General features: G+C 42.5%; 1 protein-coding gene across 2 annotated transcripts in view; it reads left to right on the forward strand.

Annotated features, from left to right (window-relative positions):
• Window positions 1–19,267, forward strand: part of ANO2 (anoctamin 2) — a 401,884-nt gene that overhangs the window by 148,379 nt on the left and 234,238 nt on the right. For both annotated transcript variants that reach the window (XM_077468552.1, XM_077468553.1), the window contains 2 exons: window positions 10,436–10,534; window positions 15,085–15,239. In XM_077468552.1, the coding sequence (XP_077324678.1) occupies window positions 10,436–10,534; window positions 15,085–15,239 (254 nt within the window). The remainder of the gene's footprint in view (window positions 1–10,435; window positions 10,535–15,084; window positions 15,240–19,267) is intronic.

Raw genomic sequence — 19,267 nt, forward strand, 5'->3', positions numbered from 1 at the left:
AAGTTGCGGGAAAATTACAAACTTTAATTTTTTTTTATTTTTTTTTCACAAAGTTGTCATTAAATGATATATTGCTCACACATGCTATGGGCATATGTGAAATGACACCCCAAAATAAATTCTGCTGCTTCTCCTGAGTACGGGGATACCACATATGTGGGACTTTTTGGGAGCCTAGCCGCGTACGGGGCCCCGAAAACCAAGCACCGCCTTCAGGCTTTCTAAGGGCGTAAATTTTTGATTTCACTTCTCACTACCTATTACAGTTTTGAAGGCCATAAAATGCCAAGATGGCACAAAACCCCCACAAATGACCCCATTTTAGAAAGTAGACACCCCAAGCTATTTGCTGAGAGGCATTTTGAGTCCATGGAATATTTTATATTTTGCCACAAGTTGCGGGAAAATTACAAACTTTAATTTTTTTTTATTTTTTTTCCACAAAGTTGTCATTAAATGATATATTGCTCACACATGCTATGGGCATATGTGAAATGACACCCCAAAATAAATTCTGCTGCTTCTCCTGAGTACGGGGATACCACATATGTGGGACTTTTTGGGAGCCTAGCCGCGTACGGGGCCCCGAAAACCAAGCACCGCCTTCAGGCTTTCTAAGGGCGTAAATTTTTGATTTCACTTCTCACTACCTATTACAGTTTTGAAGGCCATAAAATGCCAAGATGGCACAAAACCCCCACAAATGACCCCATTTTAGAAAGTAGACACCCCAAGCTATTTGCTGAGAGGCATTTTGAGTCCATGGAATATTTTATATTTTGCCACAAGTTGCGGGAAAATTACAAACTTTAATTTTTTTTTATTTTTTTTTCACAAAGTTGTCATTAAATGATATATTGCTCACACATGCTATGGGCATATGTGAAATGACACCCCAAAATAAATTCTGCTGCTTCTCCTGAGTACGGGGATACCACATATGTGGGACTTTTCGGGGATCCTAGCCGCGTACGGGGCCCCGAAAACCAAGAACCGCCTTCAGGTTTTCTAAGGGCGTAAATATTTGACTTCACTCCTCACTACCTATTATGCCGCGTACACACGAGCGGACTTTTCAACATCCAAAGTCTGAAGGACTGAGTCCGTCAGACTATCCGATCGTGTGTGGGCTGCAACGGAGTTTTGACTCGCCAAAGTCCGAAGGACTTTAGAATATGGAACATGCTTCAAATTTTTCCGAAGGAACTCCGCCGGACCCAGTCCCCTTCGAAAAATCCGCTCGTGTGTATGCTACTCCGACGGACTAAAACCGACGCTAGGGCAGCTATTGGCTACTGGCTATGAACTTCCTTATTCGAGCCGAGTCGTACGTCATCACGTTCGAATCCGTCGGAGTTTAGTGTGATCGTGTGTGGCCAAGTCCGCTCAGCCGAAAAGTCTGTCAGAACTCCGTCGGAATTCCAGCAGAACTCCGACGGAACTCCTTCGGAAGTCTGTCGGACATAAGTCCTCTCGTGTGTACGGGGCTTTACAGTTTTGAAGGCCATAAAATGCCAAGATGGCGCAAAACCCCCACAAATGACCCCATTTTAGAAAGTAGACACCTTAAGCTATTTGCTGAGAGGCATGTTGAGTCCATGGAATATTTTATATTTTGCCACAAGTTGCGGGAAAATTACAAACTTTTTTTTTTTTTTTTTCCACAAAGTTGTCACTAAATGATATATTGCTCACGCATGCCATGGGCATATGTGAAATGACACCCCAAAATAAATTCTGCTGCTTCTCCTGAGTACGGGGATACCACATATGTGGGACTTTTTGGGAGCCTAGCCGTGTACGGGGCCCCGAAAACCAAGCACCGCCTTCAGGCTTTCTAAGGGCGTTACAGTTTTGAAGGCCATAAAATGCCAAGATGGCACAAACCCCCCCCCAAATGACCCCATTTTGGAAAGTAGACACCCCTAAATTTAGGGGTACACTAGTGAGACTAGGTAATAAATGGCGGGTGCCCTGAAACTATAAAAAAAATAACTAACCAACCAGCGTCACCTGTAACAGTTATATGGTGATCACTGGTGAAAGGGTTAACTAGGGGGCAATCAGGGGGCTTTATGCGGTAGTATATGGGGGGTCCCTGGCGCTATAAAAAGCTGCGGCGAACCTAAATACCTACCTGCCTAACTAGCGTCACCTGTGACACTAATACAGTGATCAGAAAAACGATCGCTTATTAGGCTGGGTTCACACTGGAGCGATGCGGGAACGCCACGAATGCGCGGCGGGTTCCCGCATCACATGCCTCCCGGCGGCAGTTCACACTGCTCTATGCGAACTGCTGAGAGTGTCAGTGAAATGTTAATGACACCCCCAGATCAGTTCGCATATCGCAGTGCGATCTGCAAACTCGGATCGCATGGTGTGAACACCCATGCGATCCGATTCTGCTGCGGACCAAAAAAAGGGTCCCGTGCGAGTTTGTGGCGGGTGCGACACGAATTCAGCCATACTATCTGTATGGCTGAACTCGAATCGCACAGAGATCGGATGTGATTTGCACTGCAGTGCGGTGCGAATCACATCCGTTCTCATAAACCGCTGCAATGTGAACCCAGCCTTAGTGACACTGGTGACGGGGGGTGATCACGGGGTTAAACCTTTATTGGGGGGGTTAGGGGGGTACCTTAGAACTAAAGGGGGCTAACCCTAACTGCCCTAACAGTTATTACAGTCACAAATGACACCCGCCGGGTGATCAGGGGGTTAAACCTTTATTAGGTAATAAATGGCGGGTGCCCTGAAACTATAAAAAAAGAACTAACCAACCAGCGTCACCTGTAACAGTTATATGGTGATCACTGGTGAAAGGGTTAACTAGGGGGCAATCAGGGGGCTTTATGCGGTAGTATATGGGGGTCCCTGGCGCTATAAAAAGCTGCGGCGAACCTAAATACCTACCTGCCTAACTAGCGTCACCTGTGACACTAATACAGCGATCAGAAAAACTATCGCTTATTAGGCTGGGTTCACACTGGAGCGATGCGGGAACGCCATGAATCCGCGGCGGGTTCCCGCATCGCATGCCTCCCGGCGGCAGTTCACACTGCCCTATGCGAACTGCTGGGAGTGTCAGTGAAATGTTAATGACACCCCCAAATCAGTTCGCATATCGCAGTGCGATCTGCAAACTCGGATCGCATGGTGTGAACACCCATGCGATCCGATTCTGCTGCGGGCCAAAAAAAGGGTCCCGTGCGAATTTGCGGCGGGTGCGGCACGAATTCAGCCATACTATCTGTATGGCTGAACTCGAATCGCACAGAGATCGGATGTGATTTGCACTGCAGTGCGGTGCGAATCACATTCGTTCTCATAAACCGCTGCAATGTGAACCCAGCCTTAGTGACACTGGCGACGGGGGGTGATCACGGGGTTAAACCTTTATTGGGGGGGGTTAGGGGGGCACATTAGAACTAAAGGGGGCTAACCCTAACTGCCCTAACAGTTATTACAGTCACAAATGACACCAATGCAAAAAAAATAAAATAAAAAAAAAGCAATTGGTGTCACTGTGACTGGGGGGGCAGGGGTAATTGGGGGGTGATCGGGGGGTAAAGGGGGGGTGTGAGTGTGCCTGGCATGTTCTACTGTATGTGTGGTGTGTTGGTGCAACTCACCGAACCTCTCTCCTCGGTGCCGGAACGAAAAATACCGACACGGAGGAGAGAATACATCACTTCCTCTCCTGTGTTTACATTACAGGAGAGGAAATGATGTCACGGGACATTTTCATTCGTCGGGAGCGATCGCGAGGGGGTGGCCATGAATGAATGGCCGTCCCCTCGTCCGGGATCGCTCCCGAACGAATACCGACCGCCGCAGGCACCGGGCGGGGGCCCGATCGGGCCCCCGACCGGCGGGCAGGCAAGGACGTACATGTAAGCCCTTATGCCTGCCCGTGTCATTCTGTCGACGTACATCGGCGTGCGGCGGTTGGCAAGTGGTTAAAAATTTATTTATTTTTTTCTTATTTATTTTACGTTTTATTTTTTATTTTTACACTGTTCTTTTAAAAAAAAAATCTTTCACATTTATTCCAATTACAAGGAATGTAAACATCCCTTGTAATAGAAAAATTCTCCCCCCCCCCATCCTCCCCCCCCCTCATCTCCATACCCAGTAAGGAGCAACATCTGATTGCCTCCGTCGCTGCTGACGGCTCCGGTAAGAGGTGGAGGGCATTGGAGTGTGGCGGGAGGGGGGCCCTCTCCCGCCACCGATAAAAGTGATCTCATGGTGAATCTGCCGCAGCAGACCACTATTATCGGAAAGTGGACCGCCGGCCAAAGAAGAGGATACCAGGGTTATGGCAGCTAGCTACTGCCATAACAATGATATTCCACTTCAAATTTAGGACGTATATTGGTGGTCAAGTGGTTAAAGTGATTGTAAAGTCTTGTTTAAAAAAAAAAAAGACATGTTATACTTACCTGCTCTGTGCAGTGGTTTTGTACAGGGCAGCCCAAAACCTCCTCTTCTCAGGTGCCTCTTCACTGCTCCTGGTCCCTCCCTCCTGTTGAGTGCACCCACAGCAAGCAGCTTGCTATGGGGTCACCCAAGCCAAGCTGCAGCTCCCTGTGTCCATTCAGACATGGAGCTGCCATTCTGCCCCGCTTCCTCTCTCTCCTGATTAGCTAACTGACTTTGACAGCCGTGGGAGTCAATGGCACCACTGCTGTGTCTCAGCCAATCAGGAGGGAAAATCCCAGATGGTTGAGGAACTTGTGGACATCACTGGACAGAGATGGGATTCAGGTAAGTATTAGGGGGTGCTGGGGAGGCTGTTACACACAGAAGGCATTTTATCTTAATGCATAGAATGCATTAAGATAAAAAAAACCTTCTGCCTTTACAACTCCTTTAAAGTAAAATTCCAGGCAAACCCTAACTAGTCTTAAAAATGCTCCCCCCTCCTAACATTTATGCTGACTAACCCGTATAAGTACGATGTATATAGTTACTTATTTTTAGCCCACTCTGATCATGTGATCCATCTCACCTGTGTCAGCCAGCAGCTGTAGGGGAGAGGAGGGAGCTGCAACAATGGATAGGCCATAGGAAACTTATGGGCAACATGATGCTTCCAGGTATAACCAGCCGTTGTTGAGTGCTCTCTCCTCTCCCCTGCAGCCGCTGCTGGCTGACACAGGGGAGATCACATTACCACACCAAAGTGGGTACAGTCATTTCTCTTTGTCTCCTTGGGTGAATGTTCTTAGTGTTATCTCTTCTGATCAAATGTTCTTAAAGCAGAACTAAACCAACTGATTTAACTGTTTCCTCAAAACAGCTACATTTAAGGAATGTCGTAAATGCTAACTGTCACAGCACCTTTATGCTCCTGGCCAAACTGCCTAACCATCAAGTGGTGGGTGTGGTGGGGATGGGTGGCTGATTACATGTGCAGCACCATGGTACCTGCAGATCAAACAGAAAATAAGATAGAAGCTTCCTCGTCTGAATTTAGTAGCGCTTTAAAGTATTTATTCTCGTGATCAAATATTTTTAGGGTATTTGCTCTTTTCTTTTTCTCTTGTGATCAAACATTCTTAGGGTATTTTCTCTTCTGATTGAATGTTCTTAGGATATTTTCTCTTCTGATAAATGTTCTTAGGGTATTTTCACATCTGATTTAATGTTCTTAGGGTATTTTTCTCTTCTGATCAAATGTTCATAGTGTATTTTTTCTTTTCGGATTGAATGTCCTTAGGGTATTTTCTCTTCTCATCAAATATTCTTAAGCCCCGTACACACGAGCGGACTTTTCAACATCCAAAGTCCGAGGGACTGAGTCCGTCAGACTATTCGATCGTGTGTGGGCTGCAACGGACTTTAGCTTTGCTAAAGTCTGACGGACTTTAGAAATGAAGCATGCTTCAAATTTTCCCCACGGAACTCCGCCGGACCCGGTCCCTTCGAAAAATTTGCTCGTGTGTGTGCTACTCCGACGGACTAAAACCGACGCTAGGGCAGCTATTGGCTACTGGCTATGAACTTCCTTAGTCGAATCCAGTCGTACGTCATCACGTTCGACTCCGTCGGAGTTTAGTGTGATTGTGTGTGGCCAAGTCCGCTCGGTCGAAAAGTCCGCCAGAACTCTGTCGGAACTCCGTCGGAACTCCGGCAGAACTCCGTTGGAAGTCTGTCAGACTTAATCCCTCTCGTGTGTACGCGGCATTAGAGTATTTTCTCTTCTGATTGAATGTTCTTAGACCCTTTTCACACCAAGGGCATTTTGCAGGTGCTATAGCGTTAGAAATAGCACCTGCAATCCGCCCTAAAACAGCTGCACCATTGTCTATAGTGTGAAAGCCCTCGGGCTTTCAGACTGAAACGGTGCGCTGGCAGGACGTCAGGAAAAGTCCTGCCAGCAGCTTCTTTTGAGCAGTGAAGGAGCGGTGTGTTTACCGCTCCTCCACTACAGCTTCCTATTGAAATCAATGGGGCAGCGCTATAATACCGCTGGCAAAACCCTGCTATTGCAGCGTATTGCCGGCGGTTTTAACCCTTTCTCGGCCACTAGCGGGGGGGGGTAAAAGCGAAATGTGCCGCAAATCCGACGGTAAAACGCCGCTAAAATTTTTTCGAGCGTTTTATAGGTGACGCTATGGCCGGAAGTATAAACACAACTACCAAGGGTTTTTTTAACAAGTGGAGGTGCAAATAGTGCATCAAAGTAAGTTAGAATAACCAAGAACCATACTGTAGAAGTGGTGGTTGTAGGCTATTTTGACAATTACCAATATCAAACATAAACAAAGTTACATTTGTGACCAACATAAGTAAATAGGATCATAATCAGTGGTAGATTGTGGTAAGCCAAATTGCGTGTCAACATTGGTCATGTAACAATTGGGAGGACACAAGGTGTCGAAAGAGTAATAAAAGAAGAGAGGAAAAAAAAGAGGAAATGAGTATTGTTAAGGGAGCATTGGGAAAAAGAAAGGGTTCACTGTTAGAATGTTCTTAGCAAATTTTTTTACTGATCAAATGATCTTAGAATATTTTGCATTTGGCACTGCTGATAGTTGCCAGAGAAATCTATACAGTAACATGCATAGTTACCATATTATAATTACATTTGATTTGACAATGAAATATAAAGGATTCCCCAACTAATGTTACAGTGGCCCTGTGAAAGACAACCTAAATATCAGAAAATAACATCTTGCACATATTAAAAATATGCATTACTGTATCATTCATGACGCATTTGCACATCATTTTTTTTATAAATAGACCCCCCAAGTCTCTGATGGTTCATCTCTCCCTATCATGTTTTAGCAGAGATCACTAAATGGCGGACCGCGGTCCAGACCTGGACCGAGTGACAGTCAGTCCTGTTGGAGCCGCGGCCGCCACTTATCAGCTGTGCTTTTCCGGGTCTCCCACCCCGCCGCCACTGTCATCTTCATAGCAGGTAGGGGTGGAAGGTGTTGCAGTTTGGGACAAAAAGTGGGAGTCTTTTCAAATTAACAAGAGGGTAATCACCCGCTTGTTAAAACAGTAAGTTGGGCAGCTCCGAGGACACTGTGAGACTGCTTTAAAGAGGGGAATGTGACGTAAAGGGAGGAACTGTGATGTTAAGGGGGTTGTGATGTGAAAGGGGGGCTGAGGATATTGATGTAAAGAGGGGGCTATGGTGTGAAGGGTAGGCTAAAGACCTGGATGTATGGCGAGGTGAAGGGGGTCGTGATGTGTTAGCCCTTGTACACACGGTCGGACATTCCAACGGGAAGTGTCCAATTGGACCGTGTTGTTGGATAATACGACCATGTGTGGGCTCCATCAGACTGTTTCCGTCGGAATATCCGACCGACAAAGTTTTAGAGCTGGGCTATAAAAGTTTCCGACAACATGATCCGATCGGACATTGTCCGATCGTTTGTAGCGAATTCCGATCGGACAAAGTGACACGCATGCTTAGGTCAAATTCCTAGACCAAAGCTATTGGCTACTAGCCTGAACGTAGTCCCGTCGTAACTAAATTACGTCATCACGTTCCGAACGATTGGAGTTTCCGACAACTTTGTCCGACCGTGTGTATGTAACACCAGTTTCGGACAAAATCCATCAGACAAAATCTGACGGATTTTGTTGTCGGAATGTCCGACTGTGTGTACAAGGGCTTATAGTGCAAACATAAGATTTGGACCTCTGTCAAAAGAGACTTTTACTGACTGGACCTTCGTAAGTTTTATTTCAAGACCCTGTTTTAGAGCATTGTGCTACCTCATTGTGACTAAGTTTCACCTGCACATTGTTGTTTCTTAGGTTGTACATTCATCTATTTACATTTACATGCTGCCAGGCTACTTGCGTAGTCAACTCCCTCATCACCATTTCCCTATGGCATTTAGGGCATGGTGCCAAGGAATAACATACCAAGCCACAATCAGAAAATCAATTTAATATCTCTCACTTTTCAAGATGAGACTTCTTTCTTCTCCCTCTAGACCGGGAAACATTTCACAGAGCTTTTAGAAAGATCTCCGTGAGAGTTATTAGTGCAACTTTGGCCTAAACTATAACAACCAATCAGGAGCTGGCTTTTATTTTATTTTTTATGGAATGTTTAACAGGCAGTGAGGAGGTGACGTATTTTAACCCTAACTATACTGTTTCACCACGCCGCCACCATGTGCATTGAACACATTTGCAGGTTGGTTAGGGCGCAGAGTAATTTGAGTAGGTTGCGTTTGGTGGAGGTACTGCTCACCAAGTGCGACATGGCGTTTAATTTTTTGCATCGTGGCCATGGTATGTGTACAGCCTTGAGTGGCTGCATTTCTGTGTTTGGGGGGTGGTTGGCGTTAGGGCCGTTTTTAAGGCAGGGCAAAAGGTGCAGCTGCCCTGGGCCCTGTCATTGTTGTGGGGCCCAAAGCAGCTGCCTCATACTTGCCAACTATACCAATTTAAATTTCTTTGTCTCTTGCTGTGTCCTGATATCTCAGTGTGAAGTATTGCTACTAATGTTGCCCAGCTCTGCCCTATTGTTGTGTACAGATGACTCAACTGCAGACCCTGTGTTTACATGTAAATAATCAGCATTCATATGTAAATAACAGCAGCATTCCTATGTAAATAGCTGCATAGATATGTAAATAGAGGCAGCATCCATATGTATAGCATGACCCCTGGAGTGAGGAGAAGATGTGCTGTAACCTCTAGCAACGAATCAGTGAGCAGTTTTACTGTACAGTAATCTCAACAAGCAGAAATCATGTGCTGTAACCTCTAGCAACTACTCAGTGAACTGTAACCTCTAGCAACCAGTCAGTGAGCGTAATGATACACTGTAACCTCTGGCAACCAATCGCAATAGCTACCTGATCTTATTCAGTACACTGATTTAGAGTCTAGCTGCTATTTATTTTATGTCTCAGAGCAGGTGGAGAGCAAAACTGCATGGGGGGGGGGGCAAGAATAGTTTTGCCCAGGGTCCAATCAATATTAAAGACGGCCCTGGTTGGCGTGCAATAAAACCATGGCTCAACAGCCTTTTACCGCCCCCTTGCCACCTTGTGCACAAGCCCTAAGAAAGATTCTGAAGCAAATTTATTAGAATATTGCTGCTTGATTCATAAATTTCTACCTTAACTGCTCTAAGGTAGCACCGTGACCCCAAAAAAAAACGGACCCCGGACAACTTCTTAAAGTGGAACTTTAGTTTGAAAATTAAGTCCTGATGGATCAATTATGGCTGACCCCTTTTGCAGGTATAGCCATGTAAAACATTAAAAATAATGCTGATTAAAATCCAGTAATGCACTTTCTCACCCTGCTCTGCACTTTCTATGTTGTGCTCTATTTTTTGACACTGTGCCGAAAATTAGAGTCACTAGAGGCCAATCTATTGACAGCCTAAAGATTTACTGCTGCTCAGGAGCTCTGGGCTTCAGCAAAATGGCAAGAAGAAGCAGGAGCAATGCTTGATGCAATTTACAGCACACACCAATTTTGGTAGCTTAATTATTAATGTGGAATGTATGTTCCTTACTAAAAAAAAAAAAAACTTTTTTTATTATGAAGTTGGGTAAAGTTCTGCTTTATGGGTTTGTTCACACAGTGTAAGCGCTGTGTTTACCCACATAGGGTTGCACGGGTGTTCCCTACATCTTTTTGCAGGCAGTCCATATCATGTCAATTGGAACACAGTGGTTGTAAAAACACAGCCGCTGCTCTCAGATTGTATATTGGGAGCAGAGACTGTGCCTGTACAGCCGCTGGGCCCCAACTTACATGAATGTATGTAGTTCACCTACAGGTATAATGGAATATTTTCTCAGCACAACTGGAGTTCCGTTCTTAGGCTATTGCTGGATTTTAAAACTATCAATAAAAATGTTAATACCATTATTTGCTTGTAATTAAGGTCTAATTAGTAATTCCAGGTGTGTTTCTTCTGTTTTAGAACAAGACTCAGGGTCTAAACTTTGTAAGGATTCACGCACCATGGCATGTGTTAAGTCGTGAAGCAGAATTCCTTAAAATTAAGGTGCCCACAAAGAAGGTATGTATAGAATAAGTAATATATATATATTAGCACTATTAAACCACAAAAACAAAAATTGTATATATTGCAGCTTACCAATCATTGGGTATGGTGGCTGCATACGTTTTCTTTTTTTAGTCTTTTTTTGAATGGGCGCAAGGGGCGCTTTGGACAGCAGTCTGAGGAGAAGGGAGTGTTAGATGTATTTGCAGATTTAAATATACTAATGAATCGAAGCTGAACTCCAGCTAACACTTTTTAAGCAGTTGCAGCAAAACTTTTTTTTTTTATCTTGGGATAAAGATTTTACATAAATAAATATAATCGGATCACTGTAAGGACCCTTGTCAGTGTTAAATGTTTTTTCTGTAACTGGTGCATCTGCAGGACAGCTTGTTCTTTTGAAAACAACAGAAAACGAATGCAGCCATCACATCTAATGCCCTGTACACACGGTCGGAAATTCCAACGGAAAGGTCCGATCGGATTATGTTGTCGGAAAATCCGATCGCGTGTGGGCTCTATCAGACTTTTTCCATCAGAAATTCAGATGGAAAAAGTTTGAGAGCTGGATCTAAAGTTTTCCAACAACAAAATCTGATCTGACTTTTTCCAATCGTTTGTAGAGAATTCAGACGGACAAAGTGCCACGCATGCTCAGAATAAATTATGAGATGAAATTTATTGGCTACTGGCTTCTAAGTAGTCCCATCATATGCAAAGAACGTCACCACGTTCAGAACGATCAGATTTTCCAACAACTTTGTCCGACCGTGTGTATGCAACACAAGTTTCAGCCAAAATCCGTCGGAAAAAATCTGACGGATTCTGTGGTCGATCTGTCCGACCGTGTGTACAGGGCATAAGAATTAATAAGCTGCAATAAAAAAAAATGTTTGCTTTTGGGATTGATACCGCTTTGATTTAAAGCTGACCTCCAGGCAAACATAATTGCAATTACAATTCCATAAAATGCAATTACATAAATGGACCTTGTTTTATTTGTGAAATGATTGGTCACATCTGTACAATGTATACAACCTACTGCAGAAAAACTGACATTTATAAAGAAAAATTATGCAGTTTAAACTGCTAGTTAATGACAATTCCCGGGTGCTTCATTCTCTTTGTAAATAAATGGCAGGAGATTCCTGTATCGAAGACCCTTATCCTAGCCACTTTCAGACCGGACCAATTTGCTGGTCAAAGACCAGACCACTTTTTGCGATTCGGCACTGCGTCGTTTTAACTGACAATTGCGCGGTCGTGCGACGTGGCTCCCAAACAAAATTGACGTCCTTTTTTTCCCACAAATAGAGCTTTCTTTTGGTGGTATTTGATCACCCCTGCGGTTTTTATTTTTTGCGCTATAAACAAAAATAGAGCGACAATTTTGAAAAAAACACATTATTTTTTACTTTTTGTTATAATAAATATCCCCCAAAAATATATAAAAAAACATTTTTTTCCCTCAATTTAGGCCGATACGTATTCTTCTACATATTTCTGGTAAAAAAATCGCAATAAGCGATTATTGATTGGTTTGCGCAAAAGTTATAGCGTTTACAAAATAGGGATAGTTTTATAGCATTTTTATTAATAATTTTTTATTATTTTTTTTTTTACTAGTAATGGCGGCGATCTGCGATTTTTATTGTGACTGCGACATTGTCGGGGACCCATCGGACATTTTTGACACATTTTTGGGACCATTGTCATTTATACAGTAATCACTGCTATATAAATGCAGTGATTCCTGTGTAAATGACACTGGCAGTGAAAGGGTTAACCTGTGGGTGGCAGTGTAGGGGTTAAGTGTTCCTAGGGGTGTGTTACTAACTGTGGGGGGGTTGGGCTTTCATTTAGTGTACACTGATCTCTGCTCCAATCACATGGAGCAGAGATCAGCGTCACTAGTTGCTAGGCAGAATGGGAAAATGTTGTTTATACAGCATTTCCTCCATTCGGCCGCTCCGTGAGACGATTATATATAATGTTGTGTGGTTCCCCCTAAAAATACCTACCAGATCCTTATCCTTGATGAGAGTATGATATACTGTAGGTATCAAAAGGGCCCCCATCCAAACCCCCAAAAAACAGCATTTCACCCTCACCCTTCCCTCTATAAGTCTAGTATGGATTTTAAGAGGGAGCTTTAAACAGAAAACAGAAAAAAAAATCCATATCAGACCCTTATCAGAATATGCAGTCTGGCTGGCCAGGTAAGGGGGCCATATTTGTTCAGTAATGTCGGCCAGCAAATGAAGTGGAGAAGGGCCCATTCACTATGGTGCAAAGTGATAAGGCTCATTAAAACTAAACTCCAGGAATTTAGCTACTTGTAAAATGTGCTGGATGAGTAGGTCAGTGCTTCTCAACTTGAGTCCTCAAGGCGCCCCAACAGGTCATGTTTTCAGACTTTCCATTATTTTGCACAGGTGATTTGATCAGTTTTACTTCCTTAGTAATTACCACAGCTGTTTCATATGGAGGAACTCCTGAAAACATGACCTGTTGGGGGCACCTTGAGGACTAGAGTTGAGGAACACTGTAGTAGGGGTTAGGTCCAATGAGGTTCATGCCACCTTGTGGACTTATCTATTTAACTTACAGTTTACATTTCTTTTTTCAGAGTGTCGGGACTCTCAGGAGAATAATCAACACTATGCTTCTGATGATCCAACGCTGGACCCTCTGGTCTGAGCACCTGAGGCTAGCTACAGAGTCGTGCACAGCTGCTGTGCCTACCCCTCCCCCCTCCTGCCCAATCACAGAGCACTTTATGTTTTGTGAACCCATTCACAAAATATAAAGTCTTCTTTGATTAAACAGTGGAGGGGAGAGCCGGCCAGAGATGATGTGTGTGAAATGATAGCATCTCTCCTGTCAAAGTCCCAGGAGTGTAGTAATAGCTGTACCACCACAGCTCTGTAAATCTGTCCCATGTAAATTAAAGAAATTAGTCCAGGAGGCAGAATGCACCTCATTGGACTTAATGTTAACGTTGCCAGCACATTTTACAAAGTGGCTGAATTCCTGGAGCTCAGCTTTAATGCTTGTAAGGCATGCACTGTGCAACACACTGTACAGTAGTGGGAAATGCTCCTGTGCTGTAGTGAACCACAATGCACATGCTGTGTGTTGTGCTCCAATTTAACCACTTGCTGACTGTGCTATAGCAGTGTTACTGTTACAGGGCAGAAGCTGTGCACCGGATCACATACTGTATATACACACTTAATTCTGCATTTCTGGGCAGCTTGCGTGAATGCATGCCACTTGCAGCTCGCTCCCACTGTGATTATACACAGCTGGGGGCAATTAACGGGTACCGTGGACTCAATGTCCGCTGGTACCCGCCGATCGTTCGGTACACAGGCAGATTGCTGTTCTGTCAGTAGGGAAAGCATGGACATTGTGTTCCTGTAAAGCAGGGACATAGATCTATACCTTCCCCTACTAAAAGCACCTCTCACACAGTACACAAACACTGGCTAGGCACAAAGTTACCCTTTGATCGCCCCTGATGTTAACCCCTTCCCCGTCAGTGTCATTAGTACAGTGACAGTGCATATTTTTAGCACTGATCACTGTATTAGTTTCACGGGTTCCCAATAAAGTGTCAAAAGTGTCAGTTAGTGTTCGATTTGTCCGCAGCAATATTGCAGTCCACAATAAGTTGCTGATTGCCACCATTACTAGTAAAAAAAAAAAAAAAAAAAATAATTACATAAATATATCCCGTAGTTTGTAGACGCTATAACTTTTGCGCAAACCAATCAATAAACCCTTATGGGATTTTCTTTTACCAAAAAATATGTAGCAGAATACACATTGGTCTAAATTGATAAAGAAATTCGATTTTTTTATTTATTTATTTTTGGATATGTTTTATAGCAGAAATATATTTTTAATATATTTATATATTAAATATATTAAATATTAAATTAATATATTAAGATATGTTTTAATTTTTCTAAATTTACAGCCTTTTTTTGTTTATAGCGCAAAAAATAAAAAACACAGAGGTGATCAAATTCCACCATAAGAAAGCTCTACTTGTGGGAAAAAAATGGACATACATCTTATTTTGGTACAACTTCGCACGGCCGCGCAATTGTCAGTTAAAATAACTTAGTGCAGTATCACAAAAAATAGCCTGTTCATAAATCTTACGGAGCTGAAGTGGTTAAAAAAAATAGTCATATCCAGTATTCTTCAATTGTTCAATATGTTTATGCCTCATTGGGGAGATTTTCCATCACTTCCTTTCTGATGAAACTAAAACCATAAGTGAGGGACACTTTCTATGGGGACATAGCAATAAAAAGCATGTTGGGAGTCTAACCTCCCCATACTCTACTAAAAAAATATTTTCATTGCTGTCTCTGACCATTTTGGAGATCTCCCCTCCGATCCAGTATTGATAACAGAGCCTGTGCCAAGGCTCCAAGCTTTTTCCACTTTATCCAAAGTAGTAAGTAGGCTGGAAATACGCTTGAAGGAAAAACTGTGCAAACCATCTTTCTAATGGCTTACTGATTTCAATGAAATTTGTTTATTTTCAGATGTATGAAGTGAAACAAGGAAGTGGTATCACGGTCAAATTAAATGCTATATGGAACAAATGTACAAAGCCTTTACAGCCCAATGTGCCACAATTAGGTGGAAATGCAAAGATGAAACCTTTGTCTTATCCGTTCTCCAGAGACAAAATGCATCTGTAAGTACCGAGAGGCCTTATCCTCCTACGGAATCTGAGGAGACGGACCATCAGAATGGTTTTGATTATCCTAACTCAAAGAATATGTGAAATAGGATGAAATAGTTGCTTTAGTCACATAGAAAATTTACTTTAGACCAGCATTTTAGTCCTCTCTACGGCTACAGTGAGATCATAAAAATCCCATATTTGGACAAATTACACATTTTGATTTCGGAAAAGGTTTATTTCATTTAGAAATAACATCAGGCATTGCAGAGGTTAAAGACTCTTTCCACCTTTCAAATGATTTTTTTAAGCAGAACTCCAGCTAAATACACAGTAGAAATTCTTAAATATGAACAGTTTCCATTTCTAGAATGTAATTCTGTTCTGCCAGTCTTGCGATTCAGTGAGTTTGGCAGAACACTAGACATATGGTTGACAGTCTAACTCAGTTTTTATATGAGTAAAGTAAAAATCAATAATAAATTGATTAAACCAAGCTCCTTCCCTAATAAAGTGCAAACATGCTAAAGTGATTTCAACTGAGCACCAACATGATAATATAATAAAGTGCAAACATGCAAAAGTGATTTCAACTGAGCACCAACATGATGATATAATATTGTGTGTATAAAAAGTCCAAACACCAAATAAGGTCAGTAGTGCAAATAGTGAATATTCAACCAATGTATCAAAGTCTTCAAACAATGTATCAACTTCTTCAGATAGTGTACACAATGTTCAAATCCCTGCTGGACAGTAGGTAAATTTGACTGAAATATATTCCACCACCATCATCTGTCACACATCCTACTCACCAGACTTCCATGACATCTATTACAGGTAGTCATAAAGAACATGGATATATCCAGCAGGAGTTGTGTACAATCCTAATGTTGCTCCCAACGTTTAACCGATCTCCAGGACACACACACCAGGGTGAATCCAAATCGTTTGAGCACATTCCCAGGAACAAAACGATTTGAAGGGATATGTCCAATGGTTAGTGGGAAAAATTCAATAGAAAGGGCTTCCATAGTGAAGTATTTCACAGTTTTATTCCAAAAAACTGGTAAAAACAAGATAAAAACAGCAAATGCTTGCAGCTTTGAAATCATGACCCCTGAAGACGTTGGTGTGTACCAATGAAACTGGAAGGGTGCTTGGTTGTGATACTTTTTGAAGCGCAGCTGGAACACATCACGGCATTTCCATGCACATGGATTTCTAAGCTGCAAGCATTTGCTGTTTTTATCTATCTGTAATCACATGTAAAAAATCTACCAAGCTGGTTGTACCCAAATCAATCAATGAGTCGACTTGGGTACAACCAGCCTGCCCATTGACTAATTGAATCTTTGCTGGTCCCTGATTCGATTTATCGATGGCTGGCTTTATAACTGTCATTAAAAGACCCTCTGACTTATCAGAACTTAGAGCACAGCCTCTTTACTAAAGTAGCACTAACTCCCGAAGGAGTTGCTGTTTTGTTGGGCTTACCGTTACCTCACCTGTTCACTGTGTCTGTCTTAGGGGTCCCGTTGTAGAATGGATTAAAGAATGTTAGCTCCGACACTTAATCCTTTTTCCAAAGATTTATTTGAAAGAACATGAATTTTGCAATAGAGGGATAGGGGGTTAATACCTGGCGGTATTCTCGAGTCTGGCTCGGGGTGAAAATTCAGAACCAAAAGCAGTAACCCCGAGCCAGACTCAGGATCGCATCGCTGGATCCAGGATGAGTTTACTTACCTTGTCCCCTGTATCCAGCGATGTCTCCCCGCACTGTGAGAGGCTTGTCCACCGCTCGATTCATCACATCGCCGGGCTCCATTCCCTGCGAGCGTTGCGACGCACGGGGACGGAGAACGGCACCAAATTCAAAAAGTAAAACACACACATTACATACAGTATAATGTAATCTTACAGATTACATTGCTGTATCTAATTATTTCACATCCCTTTTGTCCCTAGTGGTCTGTCCAGTGCCCTGCATGCAGTTTTATATTATAAAAACTGTTCTTTATGCCTGGAAACTGGACATTGTCCATAGCAACCAAAATTGTCCCTTTACATCAAAAATGGTTTTAGACCAGCTAGAAAACAGCGATAATAAATTAGAATCACTCGCAGAATTGAACAATAGCGATTTGTGGGGAGATCCGTCATCAAATACTGAAAAGTAATGACAGCGACAATTCTGCAACTGAGCAAATTTCTGTGTTTTTGATTTGATTACATTATTGAATCATTTTTATTATTATTATATTATTATTTGGTATAATTATTTATTATATTATAATTTATGATTTCATTTTTCAAACTTTATCATACCCGGGATGTCTACTAGACTCTGGCCCATGCAAAATAATGGTACCGCTTTCAGCTCCTAAAATCTGAAATAATCACACTGCCAGGGAGGTTAAGGGGGATTCAGGTACCTTGTAATTACAGGTTAGAGGTATTTCCTTGATCCATAGGACAAACAGCTTCCACAGGCTGGATCTGGCAACCACTGGATAGGCCTCTCTCACTGACCTAACAATCGGTGAGATGCTCGAACAAAGTCTCTGCCACAGACTTGTCAATTCAACTGAATCATTGTGCAATCCTCTGCCACGGGAAAGCACAAGCAGCAACTTATTGTAAAGTTAAAGAGTTGTCACACAGTACCAGATTCTTTCAGCCGATCTGCTGATACTGTGTGATAGGTGACCCGGGATGCGTCCTCCAACTGATTCTTCAGGCTCTTCCAGAAGTACCAGCCATGTTGCTCGGTCCTCTCTTGAAAATGTCCTCCCCTGGATCCTCCAGTTGCTTAGCTTCTCCCTGCAGGAAAGACAGCACAGGACCGCCCTTGGATCGGTAGGCCCCAAGACTTTTGGGCCCACCCTTTCAGTTGCAAAGCCTTGGGCCAGCTGGCCCCGAGACATAGAGAAAGGCAGCACACACCTCAGGCCAGGAGGGCCATGAGGTTGGGATAACGAACCCCAGAAATGGCGTCAGCACCTTAAGTACCCTTACCCAAAATGCACAGCGGGTGAACCACTCCCACTGGGCTATTTCTGAATAAAAGGAGTACCCAATGCATTCAGCCTTTTGCATTTCCAACACTTACTGGTGATGACAGCGACATCCATGGGCAAGTGCAAATTAGCACAACCCAGCCGAACTGGTACATAAGCCAGAACTTTAGCATAATTAGTCTGAGCCAAACTGCAGCTTCAGACAAACTTAAATTTACAAAAATACTAGCACCGGTATTGAAAATACCAGCGCTACACTAATATATCAACATATCAAAATATTTACCAAAATCATGACCCAGTGCTCAAAAAACATACCCTCATAAATGCATAAAAGCATGTATAATGCATATCTGAGATCTAGACAGTCTTGACCAACAGCATAGATGGGCCAAGACCTCACTTTTTAGTGCAGGTACACAACACATCTCAATCACTGACAACTGAGGAAGATGCTCCACATTGTTAGACTGATAGCTCTACGCAAATAGAGCCTTCATTAACTCAGATGGCTGACCCACCCTTTTCATTTACGTACAATAAAGTGTACTTTAAAATGAAAAAACAAAAAAACAAAAAAAAAACAAGAACCTGTTTCAGTAACTGCAAAGCACTATATTCATGTATAAATTATATTCAATATATAAATAAAAACATAAATAAAACTATTATTAAAGTTGTGTCCTTATTTAGATCTGTATTGCCAAAGATCTAAAGATCTAAATAAGGACACAACTATATTATTATTATTTGTTTGTGTATATTGGGTAGAATATATAAAATGATATAGGCAAACTTTAAAACAGGTCTTTGTTTTTGCTTAATTATTTTTAATTGTAGTTTTTGTTTTGTACCAGAGGTTCTGGACTTTTTGAAATATCGGGAGCCTATTAGGATAAACATTTTGTATCTTAGTGTATTTTAGGCCAAAACATTTAGGTTTTTATTTGTTGGCTAGAGTAGGGAAAGGTTAGAGCCTCGGTCTAAGAACTGGTGTACTCCACTGGAAAATGGCCC

Source organism: Lithobates pipiens, unplaced genomic scaffold, assembly GCF_037356315.1.
Source record: "Lithobates pipiens isolate NorthernLeopardFrog02 unplaced genomic scaffold, aLitPip1_a1.2 Scaffold_8, whole genome shotgun sequence".
In the NCBI taxonomy this organism is placed as follows: Eukaryota; Metazoa; Chordata; class Amphibia; order Anura; family Ranidae; genus Lithobates; species Lithobates pipiens.